The sequence below is a fragment of the Phaseolus vulgaris genome, chromosome 4 (assembly GCF_000499845.2).
Source record: "Phaseolus vulgaris cultivar G19833 chromosome 4, P. vulgaris v2.0, whole genome shotgun sequence".
Classification (NCBI taxonomy): domain Eukaryota; kingdom Viridiplantae; phylum Streptophyta; class Magnoliopsida; order Fabales; family Fabaceae; genus Phaseolus; species Phaseolus vulgaris.
The window spans coordinates 1,954,685-1,973,894 of NC_023756.2; the positions used below are offsets into that span (position 1 = coordinate 1,954,685).

A 19,210-nucleotide genomic window follows, 5' to 3' on the forward strand; every position below is an offset into this window, starting at 1 on the left:
TATTCGATTTTAAAAATATGTTTAAATATTACAATCAATGTCCTAAAATAAAAAGGGATAGAAATAGAGAAAATTTGTTAAGTTTTTAAATCTCAAACAATCAATCTGATTTGTTATGTTTACAATTAAATTACAGAGAAAGATTAATAAACAATATTTAATTCATAATCTTCTAATAAAAAAAATCTTGGAAAATAAATAATATTTTAAAAATATAATCACCTTTCTAATAATAAATAAAACAAGAATATAAACACTGTGTCGATTGGTGTAAGACACGGAAGGGTTCAATTGTAAAACTTAGTTTGTGATTTCCTTTCACTGCTGAGGATTACTTTTAGCTCTCTTATTGTTTTACCTATCACTACTACTCCCTTTCTTTTATCTTCTCATACTATAGTGACACCTAAGGAAAACGAAAATGTAGAGTGGGATTATAAAAACAAGGTAGAGGGACTATTTAGAACTTATAAAGAGAGAAAAAAACATAAATCAAGGTTTTGCTGAACAAGAGCATGGTGCCACTCGATTAGGCGGAAAAATACAACATTTAAATTTTAGTATCTAAAATATCTGTTCTGATCTGATCTGAGTGTAGGAGAAAGAAGAGGAGTTTGAGAAAATAAGAAAAAAAGGCAGAAGGTTCATCTATGCCAGATTTGCAGGTAGGCTTCTACAAAGCCCCTCAAAATATACATTTAGCCATGAATATTAGTATGATGAGATCCTAAATAGTCCATGTTGAACCAAGAATGCCCGTAGTAGACCAAAACAAAACAAGCTAAAGATATATATGTTGTGGAAATGGTTCCTAATCGCCGCCACCACCCTGAGCCTGGGGACCTATGATTCCTTCTTCCTCTGGAATCATGCCTTCCTCCACCTCTCCATTGTACCAGTCTTTTGAAGGAGTATTGTTAGACCTAGGACTGCGTGGACGTTGCCGTGGGGATCCCATCATGGATCGATGAAAACTCTGAACTGGGGATCGTTGGCTCCTCTCCTGTCTATAGGGGCTAGGACTGCGGCTTCGATCTCTATTATTAGAGCTGTTCTTATTGCGATCACTATCACCACCCCATCCACCACGTTCCATCATTGACTTGTGAAAGCTGCTTTGGGAATGTTGAGGTAATGCGGCCCTGTCAGGGCTACGACTACGTTCACGGTTCACGCCTTTGTACCGATCACTCCATCTAGATCCCTTCTCTGGACTCCCACCCCGATCATTCCTATCAACACAAAACAAACATCAGCATTAAGAATCCTTCTAAAAAAACCATAATTCTCTGGAAAAGTGAATTTAGAAAATATTTTCACATAATCAAATTTCATTAATAATGACTGAAACAAACCTTTGAGAGTCATAGTCAAAACCACGGCCTCCTCTGCCAGTAGCATTCCCCCTACCTCCATAATTTGAATCACTACCTCTTCCACCATATCCTCCATAGTCACCCCTTCCACCGTATCCTGGGTCATTATTCCTTCCACCATATCCAGAATCACCACGTCCACCTCTTCCACCAGAACCCCATCGTCTGGATCTTCCCATCCCACCACCACCACGTAACGACATATCACGAAGTTCTGGAGGAACTTTCTGGTCTGCACCTTCCAAAACTTTGATGAGATCTGAAGCATATTTTGCATCCTGGTCACCAAAGAAAGTGTAAGCTAGCCCAGTGGCTCCAGCTCTCCCAGTCCTTCCAATCCTATGAACATAGTCTTCAACCCCTGTGGGGAAGTCGTAATTGACAACCACCCTGCAAAATATTTATGGACATTGTCAAATACTTTGATCAACACAGTGGGTAAAGAACACATTTTCATATTTTATGGGCCCCAGAATAAGAAAAAATTATAATAAAAGTAAGAATTAACAACCTAATGTCCTTGATATCAAGTCCCCGTGCAGCAACATCTGTAGCTACAAGAACAGGTGACCTCCCAGTTCGGAACTGACTCAACACATGATCCCTCTCAGCCTGGGATTTATCCCCATGTATAGCAGCAGCTCCAAACTGACGTGTCAAATTACGAGCAAGTTGATCACACATTTTCTTGGTAGAACAAAAAATAATTATCTTTGATCCTTGATCCTGTGAACGTAAAATATGTTCCAGACGTCTCTGTTTCTCCATCAGGGGCAATACTTCAATATGCTGACATAATACCAGACAACACATCAATTAGAAAGTTTATAGTGATCACTGACATCAATACACTACCTAACAGACAAACAGCATAAAAATGAAAAGGTTATCAAATATACAAGCAAGAAAAAAACATTGCACCCAAATGTATTAGTAGCAGAAAGCAAACCTGAGTAATGGACTTGTTGGCAACAAGCTCGTCTACATTGCCAATGTTCACCTGGACAGGTTTGACCAGTAGATCAGCTGCAATTTTCCTAACCTCCTTTGGCCACGTTGCAGTATACATGAGTGTTTGCCTGCGATTAGGCACCTCATTAACAATTTTCCTAATTTGAGGTTCGAAACCCATATCCAGCATCCGGTCTGCCTCATCTAGTACCAGATAAGAGACCTGCTGAAGACTAATTCTTCTCATCTCAAGAATATCATTCAAGCGACCAGGTGTGGCTACTACAATATCTGCTCCACGGTCAATGTCTCTGAGTTGAGGACCCTTCGGTGCTCCTCCATACAAACACTAGCAAAAAAGGGTGTAAATATATAGCAGCAAATGCAAACAGTTTATTTTCTTTAGATATTCCAGCTATAAGTCAGTGGCATACATGTTTCAGACAACCAACACGTTTCCTACACTACTCATTTCGCAAGTAAAAACATTTTTGTCAACTTAGACAATTGAACAGACACCACCCATGCGGAAAAAACTACACACTAATATTACTTAAGACACGTCATTTCCTTATTTTTATAAGGGAAAACTATTTGTGTTCAAAGATTATGAACCCCACAACTACTGTGTATGTTTGCTTACATGAAATATATAAGATGAAATGACACAGTCAGTTAGCAGAAGAACATAATGAGGAAACATGAAAACCATTACAGCAGGAAATCCAATAAAGGATACTACTACAGGCAATATTTGTTTCACATTCTCAAATTTGAGTGAAACAATAATTTTAAATGGTTTTTCATGCTGATGCTTGCAAGTAAAAGAAAAATAATGTGATAAAAATGAGAATAAATACTTACTGCACAAGAAATTCTCGACGATTTCCCAAACTTCACAGCCTCATCTTGTATTTGTGTTGCCAACTCCCTTGTTGGTGAAAGAACCAATGCAGTGGGGCCCATTTTGGAGTTATTACCACAGCGCTTGAGGTGAATAAATGCAGGAATTAAATATCCCAAGGTTTTTCCTGAACCTGTTTTTGCAATGGCAACTATATCTCTACTTTGAAGAGCAATGGGCCATGACTGTGCCTGAATTGGAGTTGGGGCTGCGAAACCAGCATTTTGTACCTAAAAAAAGGAAAATCCAGGAGATTGGTTTTCTTTGTAACTAATTGAGGAGTTAATGCCGGAAGAAGCATCATCCCTCATATGCAAGCCACCAATGCTTGCTGATGCAAGGTAGCGCATGAGGAGGCCTCTTCTTCCGTACAGACCAAGTGGCAGACTGAATCATGACCAACAGTAGTCCCAGCCACGAACTTGGATGATTCGGAAAGCCCTTCCAAAAACTTGGTCCACCATAAAGGGCGCTCCAAAGTCCAAACTAAATGCTAGCCCCACAAAAGAGGGCACCACACCGTACGACATTAGCTCCTCCCCAGGAGCAAATATCGCACCTACGACAAAAAAGTAAAGATGGCAAAAAAATTATGAGCCTGAAACTTAGAAATTGGAGCTTCAGGAATCAGATACTTGCACAAGGAAAAATTGGGTCAGATACCTATGGAAGCTGGGTACCCGCCTAACTGCCACTACTGAAGATAGATGAGAAAATAACAAAACTAAACAGAAGTTGATACCTCTCTCAGAAGCTCCGGTGGAAAGCCTGTAGACCCAAATGATGCAAGAGGTGGAGGCACGTTGTCTCCCTAGAAAAAATACAAAAGACCTTCAATTTTACTCTAAGTGAAACAAAATCCAAAAGTAGCAAATAGCGTTCAATTACATATAATTTTTCCAAACATAATCCGAACATTTAATTAAAAACTTGTGTCTATAGTAACAATAATAAAGTAAAGTAAAGTCTATAGTAACAATAATATGCAAATGTACAAATCATGAAACAGTAATGTGACAAAATTATTTGCCATGAAACTATAAAATATATACTTACAGTCACAGTTATTTCATGTCGACTTCGATAAGACTCGGGAGATAGTACAGCTGCAGCTTCCGATGCCCCATGACCTTTGACAGGATAGTTAACACTGGCAGCAGCATTTGTTCCAGTTGGCACACTATGAGAACTGTAACTTCCACCTTTGGAACTCTAACACATGATGAAAGACAAAGGATTAGCCCCATAAACAAACTATGATCGAGAAAAATAAAGAGATTATTTTCAAGCATCAAAATCTTTTTCCTTCTCTATCCACACAATGTATCCATTTCCTCTACAAACGTAAAGTCCAGGTAAGGAAAAACGCGGAATAAAATGTTCAATTCATGCACTTATTGTCTTAGTACAATACAACACATAATGAATTCGTCCCATTCCCCAGTTGAACTCATCTTCATATGGATACCATAATCAGTGATTTCAAATTAATCCAAAAGTTTCTTAAATGTCATCGTTACAAGACCACAACCAGTTTGTAGAAAACTTTATGCAATTAGCTACAAATAAAAAAAAAACTTCAGTGTCGTAGGCCACGTTGAAACTATATGCACCAGCAACTAAAAAACCATATGCAACTAGCCACTAACTAAATTATAAATTGTTAAAAAGCAACGATAAAGTTAGGTGTTAATACCTGATTATTCCGTGATCCAGCTTCATTTGACCCACCACTGCCATTTCTATCATACCTATCACTGAAATCAGGACTATGACCACGTTGCGACCCTTGAGACACATGTTGAACCTGGACAGAAGAGCTAGGCACTGAAGAAGACTTTGGCAGGGCAGCTGAGGTCGATGGCCTCTCATACTGGGTGACATTGGTCTCGGGATTCCAATAGTAAAGATACCCAGTCTTGCCATCCACAAGTCCCTTCCATGGTTTAGGGAGGGTCGGATCTGGTGGTGCATACCGCGGACCCATTGAAGAGGCAGTTGCTGTGGCAGCCATAGCAAGGAAAACCCGCAATACAATTCTAACATCACAAAACAATACAACAAATCAGTAATAAGCTATCCAGAAAATATAAATAATAAAACCAGCTACGGATAACTCCCAATTAAAATATTAAAATATAATAACAATAAAAACTACAAGAGCGATAGCCTTTGCTTTAACCGTGACCACGCATTTAGCAAAATCTACAACATTTGAATACCACATTTCATTTATTAACCAAATCAAACAGTTATCCGAAAACCTAAATCTCGCAATCCCAGCGAATTTCGAATGTTCAACACAACAAGTTAACAAACCCTAGTCTTCACCGAATATCATTTACAGCTAATAATTCTCACCACAAACCAAAACAAACCCTAAAGGTAAAACTCCGAAGCAGTAAAGATAAAATCGAATCCAAAAAAAAATCTATCGAAAGCAACTGCAGAGTTCCTGAACAAGCACAACCTGCGTTTTCAAACTCAGATCTGGTCGATTACGGAATGCTGCATGTAACGCACGAAATTGACCTAGAAAATTTGAAGTGAAAAAAAAATACGAAACGAATCGAATCTTGTCATACCGATTGAAGAGCGAGAAGTGACCGTCGATTCCGCGAGCTACGGCGGTTTCTCTCTCTGAGATTCGAACGCGAAATCGGGTTCGGGTTTCGGGTCGCAGAAGCTCACGTCGCTTCGAAAATGCGACGAGGGTGAGAAGGAGAAGCTGAGGAAATGAAATGGGTATTTATACAAAACAGAGAAAGTGAAAGGGTTGGGTTAATGTTAGGTTTGGCGGGTGACCATGGTTAGGAATTTGAACTGGAACTCTTAACCATGGTTAAGTGACCTCAACCACCAAGTTATTTAAGCAAAAAGAATAAAGCATTCTTTCAAAAATACATGTATTTAAAGAATTCTTTTAAAATCTCGTATTGAAGTTATTAAATATAAATTGACAAGAATATAAAATATTAAAAACAAATATCACTCAAAAAATTCAAAATTAATCAAAAAAAATTCAAAATTTATCAAAAAAAATACTAACATCCTTAAAATCACTATTTTTTGCTCTAATATTATTTTAAAATGCATAAATATAATTTACTTTATAGATATTAATTTTTTTAATAATGTTCAATACTGAATTTTTACATCACAAACATTAACAGATGGTAATTAAAATGTACCATTGGTTTGATGCATGAGTAGTAGTAAAAAGTAATCAATTTTAAAAAATTAGAATCATAACTCATTGAACTTTTAGAAACTAAGTTCTTAAAAAAACTCATTTATTACTAAAGCAAAATATTAGGGGATATTCTAGAAAATCAATTATAGAATAATTTGAACAATCTAACAAATAAAGCATTCCACAATTAATTATAATATACTACAAAATTCTCATTCCATAAAGATAAATATAATTCAAAGTGTTTCAAAGATTAATTCTATAATTAATTCAATAATCTTTTCACTAGAGCATTCCATAATAAATTTTAACTATTATTTCGAGTATATTAGCATGGTTTTAGTAATTTATGCACCAATTGTATAGTATTAAGCTCTTAAATACCTTTTTTCAATGAATAAATTTTAAAAAAAATATATTTAATTGATTCATTGTAATGTTGATTTTAATTTGGTGATGTCTACCTCATTTTGAATTTTCTACTGTATATATTTTCTCTTTTTTTCTTAAACTATTCACCAACTCATTTACTCCCACATTAATAGTTTTCTTTCTTCTTTTTTTCATTATGTCTTCAAATAAAACACCATAATAATTCTTTAAAATGTATCAGTAACTTAATTTTTTAAAGACAAATTTTCATTAATTTCCATTTTAAAAAATAAAATAATATTATTTTGATTTTTTATAAGCTTTGAGCTATAAAAAAAACTAAACTTAGAAAAATGTTATTATATTAGTTATTATTGAAAAAAAAAACTCAAAGTTTGAGATATCAATTATTTCAATGATTAATTAATATTTTTAACAAGATGAAAATATCTTGTATATAATCTAAAACATATTAGTAATAAAATAGAAAAAAATGAATTGAGTTGTTTGAGTTTACTAATAATAACAAAATAATTATACACATAATATTGTATTCACGTTATATTGACATAACTAATATTTAGAATATGAGAAATTAGTGATAAATTATATATGTAGCAGTATTCATAATAAAAACATTATATAATAATTTTAAAATATATGGTTATCCATCGGTTTTTAGTTTTATCTATTATTTTAATATTTTTAGTAAATTAACATTTAAAACAGTGAATATTTTGTATGATTGTTAAATTTGTTCCAAACATTGCAACACATAATATCATGTATCCTTAAGGAATAAAGAATTCAAATTAAATTACAATTTATTCACAAATCCATGTAAACTCCAAAGCAAACCACTCAACAGTACAAGAGACAACACAGACATGATTAATCTCATCTCAGGGAGCACAGACAAAAACAGATCCTTTTGAGGTCAATTTACAACAAAAACCAATCTAAAATTAACTTGTGAAACCCACTTGATGCTAACAAAAGTCATCATGATTATTGTTAGAAAATTAGCTCAAAACTTGTAGGTTGATTTTCTTAAACCAGATGAATTCAATCCACACCCAACACAGACATGAAACATGAAATGGTCATTATTTTGTCTCTAATGATTTAAACTCTAAAAGTCAAATCACAAAATTCTGAAAGTCAAATCACAAAATTCTGGATATACAAATCTAAAACTAATATATCACTTTCGGATGGGTCATCGAGAAGTTTACCTATCAGATTTTGTCATTGAGAAGTTCATCTAAACAACATAAATGACCTTCCGAATATTAAGATCTCAATCCTCAACAACATTTACAGCACACCATTTTAGATATAAAAATTCAAAACTCATAACTCAATTTCAAATATGACCATCCAAAAAAATTGATCTTCCGAATATCTAAATGCAAATATTTAATTTCTATATCCATAAGCAAGTTAAATCAACAACAATGTTAGGTTTAGGTTTTAAATTTTATGTTGAGTGCATGTCTATCTTAAATGATATGGTGAGAGAAATTGCCAAACTTCTATCATACAAATACAATCGATAACAAAGAAACAAAATCTTATTCTAATCAGGAAAATATAAACAGTAAACAAAGAAGAAAAGAGAATCAAACACAGAAACTTCAATTGAAGTATCACCGAACTTCAACATACATCCACAGATAAATTCACTATAACACAAATATTACAACAGTCTACGAACCTTAAAAGATAAGATTTACTGGATCATTCTGCAAAATTATCAAAATGGAAAAATGAAACGTCTAAAGAATCATTCAGTACTGTACCCAGATAGGGATCAAAAAAATAGTAACCTGAAATCAGAAATTTTAAGATAAATGTTTTATTTGAAAGCGTTGCATTTCTTTGGCAACAAAAATGGGGTCAGAAAAGTAACTGTCTCTAATGTTTCAGGTTGTATACCAAGATCCTAAAAGTTTGGATTAAATACAAAAAGGGAGATAGAGAAAAATCAACGATGCTTGGCAGTCAAATTTTTCACCAAGTCCAGAATTCTAAAGTAATCAAAGAACAGAGAGGATTCTTTTCCCTCCAGTCCATCCCTACTGACCCTGTTGCTACCAGCCAGGTTATTACATGGACTGCCACCAACAACGAGATCAAAACCTCCAAAAGTGCTCATCAGCTGCTCCAAACGATCACCATCTAGCTCCCTCACATCATCCATATCAAACAAATGACCTTTCTGATTTGTTTGCTCCCACCAACTTCTAACAATATTCCTATTCACTTCTGATTTTTCAACAGACACTACGTTCTTGAGAGGGATGCCAAGCCGATGAAGAGCTACCTCAGCCCCACCAATTCCAGAAAAGAGAGAAAGAAGATTGATACCATCAGGATACATCTCCTTCAGAACTGACAAGTGGTATGCCACAGTGTCAACCTGAAATGAACCGAACCGATGAGGAAAGAGAAATTTACAAAGAGAACATAGATGCATTAATCACTAGTTTCACACAATTCAATAGGAAGTTCCATAGAAAAGAAAACTTGCTGAAACTGCATTTGATTTCTGGCACTTTGATAACATTATTCTCAATACAACAAACCGAAGTTAGCCACAGTCTCTGACATAGGTGATGTTCTGTCAAAAACAACTTTTTTTTAATGGAGGAAAGATGTTATTTATATATAAATACTTTTTAACAGATTCATTCTATTTTCTTGGTCTTCCTCTACCTGATGACTCTAAAAGTTGAAACATTGCAAGATAATTCCAAGGAGAATCATATTTCTTTATGACAGTAAACACATACAGAAAGATCTTTGTGGAGGCTTCATTATTCTAAAAGAGTGAGAATGATCATACCTGGAACGAATTGCCAAGTGACTTGTATCTGTCAGTCCTACTTATTCCACCTCCCCTGGTGTGGTTCCTTGGGAAGCCTAACAGTGTTTCTACTTCATCAGGCTCTAGAGGAGCAACTTTATTCCTTCCAACCCAAACCAGATTCCATTTCCGACATTGATCAAGAACGAACTTTTGTACATGCTCAGGTGGATCTCCAGTATAGTTTTCTACAGCTTTTCTAATTCTTTCTGTTAGTTTTGCACTGCCAATACATGTTTGCAAACAATTAAGTTTGGTCCTTGGGTCCCATGAGGGCCACCACTTCCTTGTTAGGGGAAAAGCCTCGTGTACTGTACGCGGTGGAAGTGGCAGAAGTGGGAACCTATTTTGGATGGGGAGATTGTGAATGTAGCCCCTTTTCCTGGCTGCCGCACAGAAGAACTTCGAGTCCACAAATTCTGGCTCCACATCATACAAAAATCTAGAAATTGTTTGCCAAACACCTTTTGGTGCTAAGGCTACATTTTCATAATAGAAGTAAGGAGGCCCAATGGCATCTTCCGGAATCCTTCTGTGTGTTATGAACATTGACTCTGTAGGTACACCAAACCCAATCATTGGATTTGGAAGATGAAGAGCTTCCTCCTCATCTTCATTGAGGATTTTCTTCTCACACCCCCTAGGCTTTTTCCTTCCCAACACTTCACAATTATAAAAACTTCGTTTCTTGGACTTAGTATAGTCATTGTATTGTAGCTGTAAAAATAACAATAAAATAACTTGTACATGTGACAGATAAATGAGGGGACAGCAACATATGGATGATGGTACATAATTTTAAGGAAAAATTACAGAAGAATATATATGCATTGCATTTCTATTTTATTCATCCCAAAATACCAATATGGCAATATGCTACGTTGCTACCTTTTCTTCAGGAGGTAGAAGAGCATCTTCAGCCTTTGCTAGCTGAGCAACATCTATAAAATCTACCAATTCTTCAAGTGGAGAATTTCGGCCTGTAGCATTTCATTAGAAAAAATGAGACAACTAAAACCAGACAATGAAAAAGTTCATTCAACCAGACATTTTGTAAACTTGGGAAAACAAAAAAAAAACAAGAGACCATGTCCAGTTCTAAACTTACTACTATGAATTTTGGCAGAATAGCAAAATTTATCATCTATTGTTTTATTATACAAACTTGACCAATATTACAGTGGCATTCCGTTTATGTATAGTCCCCCCACAGATCAGCCCATTTTTGTGGTAAAGGGATATCTCCAATTGAGACTCCATGCCCAAGCTGGGAAGCCAACCCTAGACCTTGGTTAGGGGACCAAGAGTGAAACCCTTGACGTTGGTTAAGGCACCTTAAGTGCCAAACTGCTTGTGCAAACAACTTTTGGTTTTAGTGCCCTTCTTTAGACACAATTATATATAATACAAGACCTATAGATGTTACTTCTCCAAGTAAATCATCATTATAGTATTACCAATTAAACTATCATAACTTTTTCTTGGTTTGGCTAAAAGTAACTGCAGTATATTACCGAAAAGTGTTCAAGCCCAACAACCCACTACTAATTTGGCTGGCTGGCATGCGCCACCTGACCTGCCAACCCAGTAGGTCAAAGACGGGGCAGGCTTACCCACAAGCCCTTTTTCTAATTACAAAAAAAAATATTTTTTTTAAATTAGTTTTTTTAAGGATATTGATAGATATTTTGTAAATATGTTAGATATTTCTATCTATCTAATGGGCTTAGCCCATACATTTTGGCGTGTTTTTTCTCAATATATACATACCCCTATGTGCTCTTTAGACACTGTGATTTACCCTATTTTCTCTTTTCCTTTATTTTGGATGGCAGTGTAAACAATATTTGTTGGAAAACATCAGGATTGATTTCCCTTCTCATTAGGCTTTGATACCATGATGAAAGGATCAAGTCACAAGGGATGGTACTGAGTAGCTACTATGTTGAGAAGAGAGAAACTAAGAAGGAATATATGAATTTCGTGTGCTGGGAGTATTCTTATTTGGATAATAAGGGATACAATAATAATGAATAAAATTAATATCTAATAATGGAAAATATTTGGTAAGATATTTCCCTATCAAATCATATCATATCTCCCTATTTGATGCAATCAAATTGTATCTCGAACATAATAAACTCATAATTCTAACAAAAATATCATTCAATCATGTGCAATGAACACAAATATAACTTTGGGAATTACAATAGGAAGTGTTAACCAGAAAACCTTTAACAGGTTCATTTTACCACCAATGACTATAACTTATGATAAGAGTGCATATAAAATATCCAACAACTGACAACCAATATCAATCCTTAAACCACGGAATTCAAGGGACATAAACCCATGTGCTCAAAATCAAGAGAAGATAACGAGTGAATCATACACGCAACAAATATAAAAAATACAAAATTCTCATTTTTTGCAGAATAACAAGCCAATAACCCACCCACACTAACATTCAAATGGAAGCAAAACAGACCTAATCTTTCAATGGCAATTAAAGCCTCCTCCAACTTGTACCCCATTTTCACCAAAGTACGTAATGTATCATCGTTCTCAGAAGTACCTTTTGCAATTTCCTGCAAAAATATAAAATGAGCAACTTGTATCTTATAATACAAAACTTGTTCCTATATTTTTTCCTAGCATAAGCACTTGAAGAACAACCCCATAAATGTTTATAAAATCAAGTGGAAGCATGATGACAATTCATTTTCAGTGGAAATATAAAATTATACAAATCCCTGAGGTGCCACATGTTTGAAAATGATTACATGTCTAATTGCATGCCCTATAGAACTAGAAGAAACCATCTAAGTAGATGACACTAAAGGCAAAAATTAGCAAGATATAAAATGAATCAAATCATACAAACTCTAAAAAACAAATGTCAAAACATAGAGCAGAGATTACTTCATTATCAGAAAAATTATCAGTATCTGACAAATCATCCCAAGAGCTCCCTGCATTTTCTGAAGAACAAGGATCTCGCTCAATATGCTGCTGTGACCGGGGAGAACTTTCTAGAGCCTGCAAATAAGAAAGCAAAAAGCATCAAGACAACTGTAACATGAACAGCCAAAATATAATAGTATGCAAACGGTATATTAAAGTACGGAAGAAATCTAAAAGAAATCAGCAAAGCAAAAAAAATCAAAATAAAAGAGGTGAAGTGAAGGGTGAAAAAAGGAGCAATTTTATGCACAAAAAAACATAGACCAAACATTGAAGACATAAAATATCATTGTCATTTATAAGGTGGTTCAGCTACTCGTTAAACCCCATCCTATCTTACACAACTAAAACCAAGACAAAATTAGGAGAAGAAAAATTGCAATCATTTGCAGAGTTTCTTGGCCATAAAGTCCCATAACCAGTTTCAGAAGAAACTTGTATTAAAAGGAAGAAATAAGTTCTTTGAAAAAATATCCTATTATAAGAAATAAAGGAAAATAAATGGGAGGAGAGAGGTTATTAATCCGATTAAACTCTTTAATCTTCAATTAATTTTTAACAATGGAATGATCATTGGAAGCCTAACAAAGAAAGATGAATAACTTTTAATAAAAATTTATTCCAATCTTTATTAACTAGAAGTTTTAATATCACTTTTTCTCCACGTCTATGTTCTTAATAACAAGCAAATGGAATCAGTTTCAAAAATTTATGCATAGTTTTTTTAGCAAGCATTTTCCACCAAGTTTGAAGAATAAATATATAACCGTCGGTATATTGCTTATATTTTATATTGCTTATATTTCATACCGTATAACTGAAGTTGCTAATCTTTTTTACAATAAGATACTCAGTAATTTTATTTCATTTCATGAACCAAAATATGATTGCAATGACATGTCTGCTACAAACATGGAATTCTAGTTAGGTTTCCACAGTTATCAATATCAAATAGCAATGTGTGGCAGCCAATTCAGAAAATACTATGGATGGATATCGGAAAGTGGGTGGGACAATAGATAATTTAAATGTTATAATACAAACTAAATAGCATATACTACACATTAAAATACTCTAAAAACAAAAAAACAAAATACAGTTAAAGAAATTCCAGGATGAACATAAATCGTAGTTTACACATACAGTCATCATCAACAATCTAGAAGCATTAAGAACAATGTAATGATGTAAAGGAAAAACGAAGAAAGATGATGGTCAAATTAGAAGAAAAGGCATATAGCCAATTACGTAAAATTAGCAAAATGGAATGGGATCAGGGAAATTTAAAAGAGCAGAACACCTGAAGAATGTTCTTATAAAATGTGAAGGGTCAGACTTCAAAACAGATGAGATATTTACCCAAAAGTACCCCAAACAACCGTGTTTCAGGATAAAAATGGGTTTTTGAAGGATATACAACAGTAGCACCAGTATAATGCAACAGTACGAGAAAAACTACCATTTTGGCCACTATGTAAAACCACTCGCCATTTGAATCCCACAGCAGTCCATAGTTTTTCCATTCCACTACTTCACTTTACACACTATTGACTGCTATGGGTAGATGGATGCAACCTTACTCACAAAGAAACTGTTTTCAAAATTAGAATGTTACCTCCAAGTCACTAAACAGCCAGCTTACCAATGTTACAAACTTACAAGGCTTACCATTATTAACTACCAATGAAAGCCAGCAATGATTCACTATTCATTTATGAACACTGTAAGATGCTAACAACTTCACAATATGGAAACGGAACTGTTTATTAATTTAGGAAATATAAGGAGGGACAACTACAGTAGAAAAATTGCTTAAAATTCAATAAAAGCTCAAAGACACAAGGTCACGATGCTCAGGACTTGTTAAAATATCAACTCACCTTGTATGACAGAAGTTCTTCAAGTAGTTTATCTTCGTTTTCCTCACCTGGAAGATCATCAGGCAATATTATTCGTGAACTTTATGAATCAAATCCATATTTCAATAGAGTGAAGCAATGTTTTTACCATATTCCTGAATTACTTTAGAAACCATTTCTCCAGAAAATCCCATGCCAATGAAGTGGTTAAATACCTTGGAGTTAGCCGAAACTGCAGACGAGCTTGCCTTAAGGGGGAGAGAATACACACATTAGCAGCTAAAAACTCTATTTCCTTTCCGCAATGTTATTTCTTCATGCATGTTCTCATGAATGTATTTTTTCCATTGGTTTAAAATGCTTAATTGAACGGGTAATTGGAAAAACTATAAAGTTAGCAAAGAAAATGAATAGAATCTAATAAGCACCCAAACACATGGGAAACCCTCCCTTAAAGCTAGCTGTTAAAGGAGGAGAACTGAACAGTTAAATACTTCATTAAACATTTCATACCACTCAAGAATGGACTAAGCACCCCATAATACCCACAAGTCCCAATCAGAATCCCTTTAATGATACCAGACAAACATCTCATAAAAAATAGAAAATACAAAGAATCTAACAAATTTTGTGTGTGCAATAAAGTGCAGGAAGTGATACCAAAAGAAAGGTAACAACTTGTGAGTATTTGAAAATAAAGTTATAAACCTTCTAATTACCATATCCCACATGCCATGGTTGCCTTAGAACGTAGAACCAGATATACTAAGGTTACCCTAATCAAGGAAGGGATTCAAAAAAAATCAGTAAATAAATCCAAGTAATAGCAATAGAAAAAAAAGAAAACTGATTAATGAAGAACTAGTTACGATGAAATTAGCAACATAAACAATAATGACAACCGCTTCCAACTAAGTGAGGTTGCTTCAATAGATCAAAAGACAAAATGTTATATAGTGAAAAACTGAAAAATTAATACATGTATCAATTCCATAAAATCTAAGCTGTAAAATAGATATTATATATGAAAAAATAATTTATACGGTTTCAGACTAAAGAAATTTTTTCCCCATTGACCTGCGAGATCAGCTTATCATTTTGGTTTATCAAATCAGCAACATCTGCAATGAGAAAAGTCTAAAAAAGCTTACCTCTCCAGACCCAGTAACAGCATCTCCATTAGGAACAGTTAAACACGAAGAAGAAGACTGATAGTTCTCAATTTCAAGCTCATCTTCAGTGTTCCAATCACAATTATCACTCTCCACAGGAGAATCATCTCCTCCCTGCAATAATTGTTCAGAAAGAAAAGCAAAAGCTCAGACGCAAGAAAAAGTGAGAAAAAAAAGTTTTTTAGAACCATATATGCTCCCAAAGAAAACTAAATGTGTAGTAATGAATGACAAGTAAAATATACCATCTTCAATCTCTCAACTTTGCAGAGTACAGGTATTTTAGCTGCCCAAGCACAGAAGTAAGAGAATTAGTGCCAGTGAATAACTCTTTATCAATTGTATTCTGTTAGTTTGTTATTTACATCTGTCTGTCAGACTTGGTCAGTTAGAAGTGCTGCTGTATACATAGTTGCTGTAAACAGAAGTCATAAATTGTACAAAACTCAGTATAATCAATACAGAATTTTTCATGCCTAACATGAAAGCTTTCATAAAAAAAATACAAAATTTTCCTTTCCTTATAGTTTCTCTTTATCTCTTAATAATTAGTATCACACAAACCTAGTTACATCTAGGAACAGCGGTTACCAGGATTCATGAACTCAATTCACTGAAAAAAAATTGGACTGGACTAGTGTTCAAGAAGTAGAAATCTTCAGCATGCCACCACAAGCCCGTCACTAGTTTATCTAAATAGCTTAAAACAGTGGCAGGAAAACAACGATTCACCAAAAACTCCAAACAGCTACTTCTAAAAGGTACTACTACTAGCCATTGCAAAAATACAAGGACCATTAATTATAACCAAGAACACAATACACAAATTACAACACCATATAACCCATGTAGCTAACCTTGCCTAGTGGAACAAGGTTTTCAGTTTAATCTAGTTCAAAATCCATCGTTTTCTAACCCCTCGATGGTTCACAGAATGATTTTTTGTTTTTTTTGTTTTCTAACCCCTTTAGGTCTCTATTTAACTATTGTTTTGTTTCCATTTTTCTAAAATAAAGACTTAGTTTTGTTTTCTACGACTTCTGCTTAATGTTGTTTTCATCTATTTCTAGTTTAAATTGTTTACATTGATCACTATATATAGCAATTTGATAGACAATGGAATATCATAGGCTATAATTTTATTAATTTGAGAATACCAGTGAGCTCAGTGGATCTACAAGCAAGGAAAATACCCAAAGAGAAGAATAGTAGAGCAACAAGAACAAAGAGTGAGCGCCAACAACTGTGAAGACAACACTAACGATGGATCGTCGTGAGTATTGCAATGTTGACAACGGTAAAGCTAGCGACAACGGGAGCTTTGTGAGTCTTCTTATGGTTGTCAACGACATCAGTGATGGTTGTTCTCAAAAGAAATATGGCAGAAGTACCGTCAACATCAAGAGGTGTGAGCGATGTTGTATGACCCCATGATTCAACATTCTTTCATCAAACCCTAGCTTCTCACACGATCCCTCAATTCAGCGAGCAACATCGTTATCTTACAGCTATTCACGCCTCACCCAATCCGACACTCGCATCAGCTCAAGACCTCCTTTGTACTCATTAGATCAAGCGAGTTTACAAGTTTACTCAGGATTTAGACAACATTGGTTGCTAGTGATGAGAGAGAACCAAATAGCCATGAGATGTGTTGATGATGGCAACAATGGAGGGAATTGACAACATCATAATGATCCAATTTACTTACTTTGAAAGAGTCAAATGATGTGACCATCAAAGGAATTTGGGGTAATTTGGCTCAAAGACTTGTGGGGATTTGTGGCATATCAAAATGCTGCATTCGCAACATGAAAACACTTATGAACATTTTGGATAGGCCAACCTCAGGCAAAACACAACATCAGCCAATGAGCTTCCTATTGACAACCCTTTTTATGACATTCAATCCCGCCCAACCCCAACCAACATCCACTTGACTAATAGACATCCTCGTGTGAAACACGTGTTCATACAAAACATTACCTACACAAAAAGAAAAAAGTCTCTCTTCACACTACTCAGGAAATTGGGTTGCTGCACGACAGTCCAATAGCATTGATTGGCTGCCTTGCAGCTTGGCAATTTCCTTCTCAGAATGCTCTTTGGCTAACCTAGGTAAGGTGTTAACTTTGACCATAACAATAAAAGGAACAACATCACTGTATTTTGCAAGTGTAGGTGTGGGGAAAAAATCAAGTCTACGGACATAAAGATACATATTCCACAAAATGAAGAGGAATGCTACATTAATGAAAACCAATATCTTGCTGTCAAGAGCAAATAAACACCGAACACCCTCATTCCATCTCGGACTTACCCTCTAAGAATGTCAAAGACAACAACTATGAACCTTGTGCCACATTCAATGATACCATAAAAGAAGAAATAATTAAACTTTCAGGAGAAAAAAATGCATTTCCCACATAGTGATTTCAAATGGTTATTTCATTTCGGTAATTGACTTCCATAAAGTGAAGTTTTCAAATTGATCCAGAAAGTGAGACTAAATATCTTAAAAGGCAAAAGTAAACTGCACATGATAAGAGAAATTTCTTTCAGTACATTTCACCCTCCAAAAAATTCCAGGTCTTAGACCCACAATAACTGAAAATCACACAAGCCGCAGGTTCGAGTAGGGTAAACCCATTTCAACATCTTTAAGAGCCAATTTCTTATTACATAATTCAGATAGAAACTATGTTCACAGAAAACCATGCCCCCGCCATAGCATGAACCACAAAGCAATGTTAGCCACTAAATATTCCAAAGACAACATTTTTCATTCATATACCACATTTAATAGTTTAATCACTTTGTCACTCATAGTGATAATGATCTTACCCACCTCAAATAAAAATTTACTTCAGTGGAGGATTTGTGTGGTCTACGAACAAATGCTCCTAATGGTACCAGAAGGTGGATCTTGGTACCATAAAATCCCCAAAAACAACACCATAAAACAAAAAACATAAAAACATAGCTCTGGAAAAACAGGGGAAACGAATTCCACCCATTTCTCCCATGCAAAACACACACTTTTCAGATGAATCAATAACTCCTCTTATCTAAGCAAGCCAAACACACCCACACACAAAAAACACGTAAAACCCTAGAAAACAAATTTCATCACCGATTGAACACAAGACACAGTTACAGAATCACTACCGGTCGGCAAATGCAGAACCCAGAATGCACTTCCACGGGTTCAGCTCTGCACAAAACAAACAATCAAACAAAAAAGAAGCGTCAAAACAAATTCAACTCACACAAAATCAAACAGAGAAAGGAAAAGGAAAAAGAGGGATTTCAAAACCATTCTTCTTGCAAGAAAGAAGAAAATCCGCTGGTGCATGCAAGGAGATAACAGAGACAGAGAAAGGAAGAGAGAGCTTTCTGAAGAAGAACACAGACTGAGTCAGATTTGTGAATGAGACTTGCAATACAAAATCATCGTGAACAATGCAACAGCACCAACATGGAAAACCTTTTACCCACTCGCGCATTTTTGTTCTATATTCCACTCTCCCTTGAAAGGTGATGATCAAGC

At 34.9% G+C, this 19,210-nt stretch overlaps 2 protein-coding genes across 5 annotated transcripts; both read right to left on the reverse strand.

Moving 5' to 3' along the window:
* Positions 1-498: 498 nt before the first annotated feature.
* On the reverse strand, positions 499-6,074 carry LOC137836776 (DEAD-box ATP-dependent RNA helicase 46). Its single transcript, XM_068645503.1, has 9 exons — positions 5,817-6,074; positions 4,928-5,270; positions 4,288-4,443; positions 3,974-4,042; positions 3,192-3,461; positions 2,326-2,676; positions 1,888-2,165; positions 1,356-1,766; positions 499-1,232 (listed from the first exon to the last, which is right to left on the reverse strand). Exons 2-9 carry the CDS (start codon positions 5,243-5,245, stop codon positions 812-814), a joined length of 2,274 nt encoding a protein of 757 aa, XP_068501604.1. The 5' UTR covers positions 5,246-5,270; positions 5,817-6,074; the 3' UTR covers positions 499-811.
* A 2,552-nt stretch (positions 6,075-8,626) lies between these two features.
* Positions 8,627-19,210, reverse strand: LOC137836781 (DNA (cytosine-5)-methyltransferase DRM2). Of its 4 annotated transcripts, none has more exons than XM_068645507.1 (11): positions 18,977-19,210; positions 18,829-18,874; positions 15,906-15,946; positions 15,640-15,774; positions 14,637-14,736; positions 14,510-14,556; positions 12,588-12,704; positions 12,154-12,253; positions 10,554-10,645; positions 9,645-10,382; positions 8,627-9,218 (listed from the first exon to the last, which is right to left on the reverse strand). In XM_068645507.1, the coding sequence occupies exons 3-11, from the start codon at positions 15,906-15,908 to the stop codon at positions 8,784-8,786; spliced, it is 1,767 nt and encodes a 588-aa protein (XP_068501608.1). In that variant the 5' UTR covers positions 15,909-15,946; positions 18,829-18,874; positions 18,977-19,210; the 3' UTR covers positions 8,627-8,783. The 4 variants fall into 4 exon arrangements, with proteins under 4 accessions (XP_068501608.1, XP_068501609.1, XP_068501610.1 ...); XM_068645508.1 differs by having other exon boundaries at positions 15,906-16,075; positions 18,977-19,202; XM_068645509.1 differs by lacking the exons at positions 15,906-15,946; positions 18,829-18,874; positions 18,977-19,210 and adding an exon at positions 15,208-15,264 and having other exon boundaries at positions 15,640-15,722.

Excerpts from the sequence above, each read along its gene's own strand:
- LOC137836776 (XM_068645503.1), bottom strand. The coding sequence starts at position 5,245 with ATGGCTGCCACAGCAACTGCCTCTTCAATGGGTCCGCGGTATGCACCA. Across the intron at positions 3,462-3,973 it reads CACCGGAGCTTCTGAGAGAG|GTACAAAATGCTGGTTTCGC; the intron begins GTATCAACTTCT and ends TCCTTTTTTTAG. Across the intron at positions 1,233-1,355 it reads TTTGACTATGACTCTCAAAG|GAATGATCGGGGTGGGAGTC; the intron begins GTTTGTTTCAGT and ends TTGTGTTGATAG.
- LOC137836781 (XM_068645507.1), bottom strand. Across the intron at positions 14,557-14,636 it reads TAAAGTAATTCAGGAATATG|GTGAGGAAAACGAAGATAAA; the intron begins GTAAAAACATTG and ends ATGATCTTCCAG. Across the intron at positions 12,705-14,509 it reads AAGAACTTCTGTCATACAAG|GCTCTAGAAAGTTCTCCCCG; the intron begins GTGAGTTGATAT and ends TCTTATTTGCAG.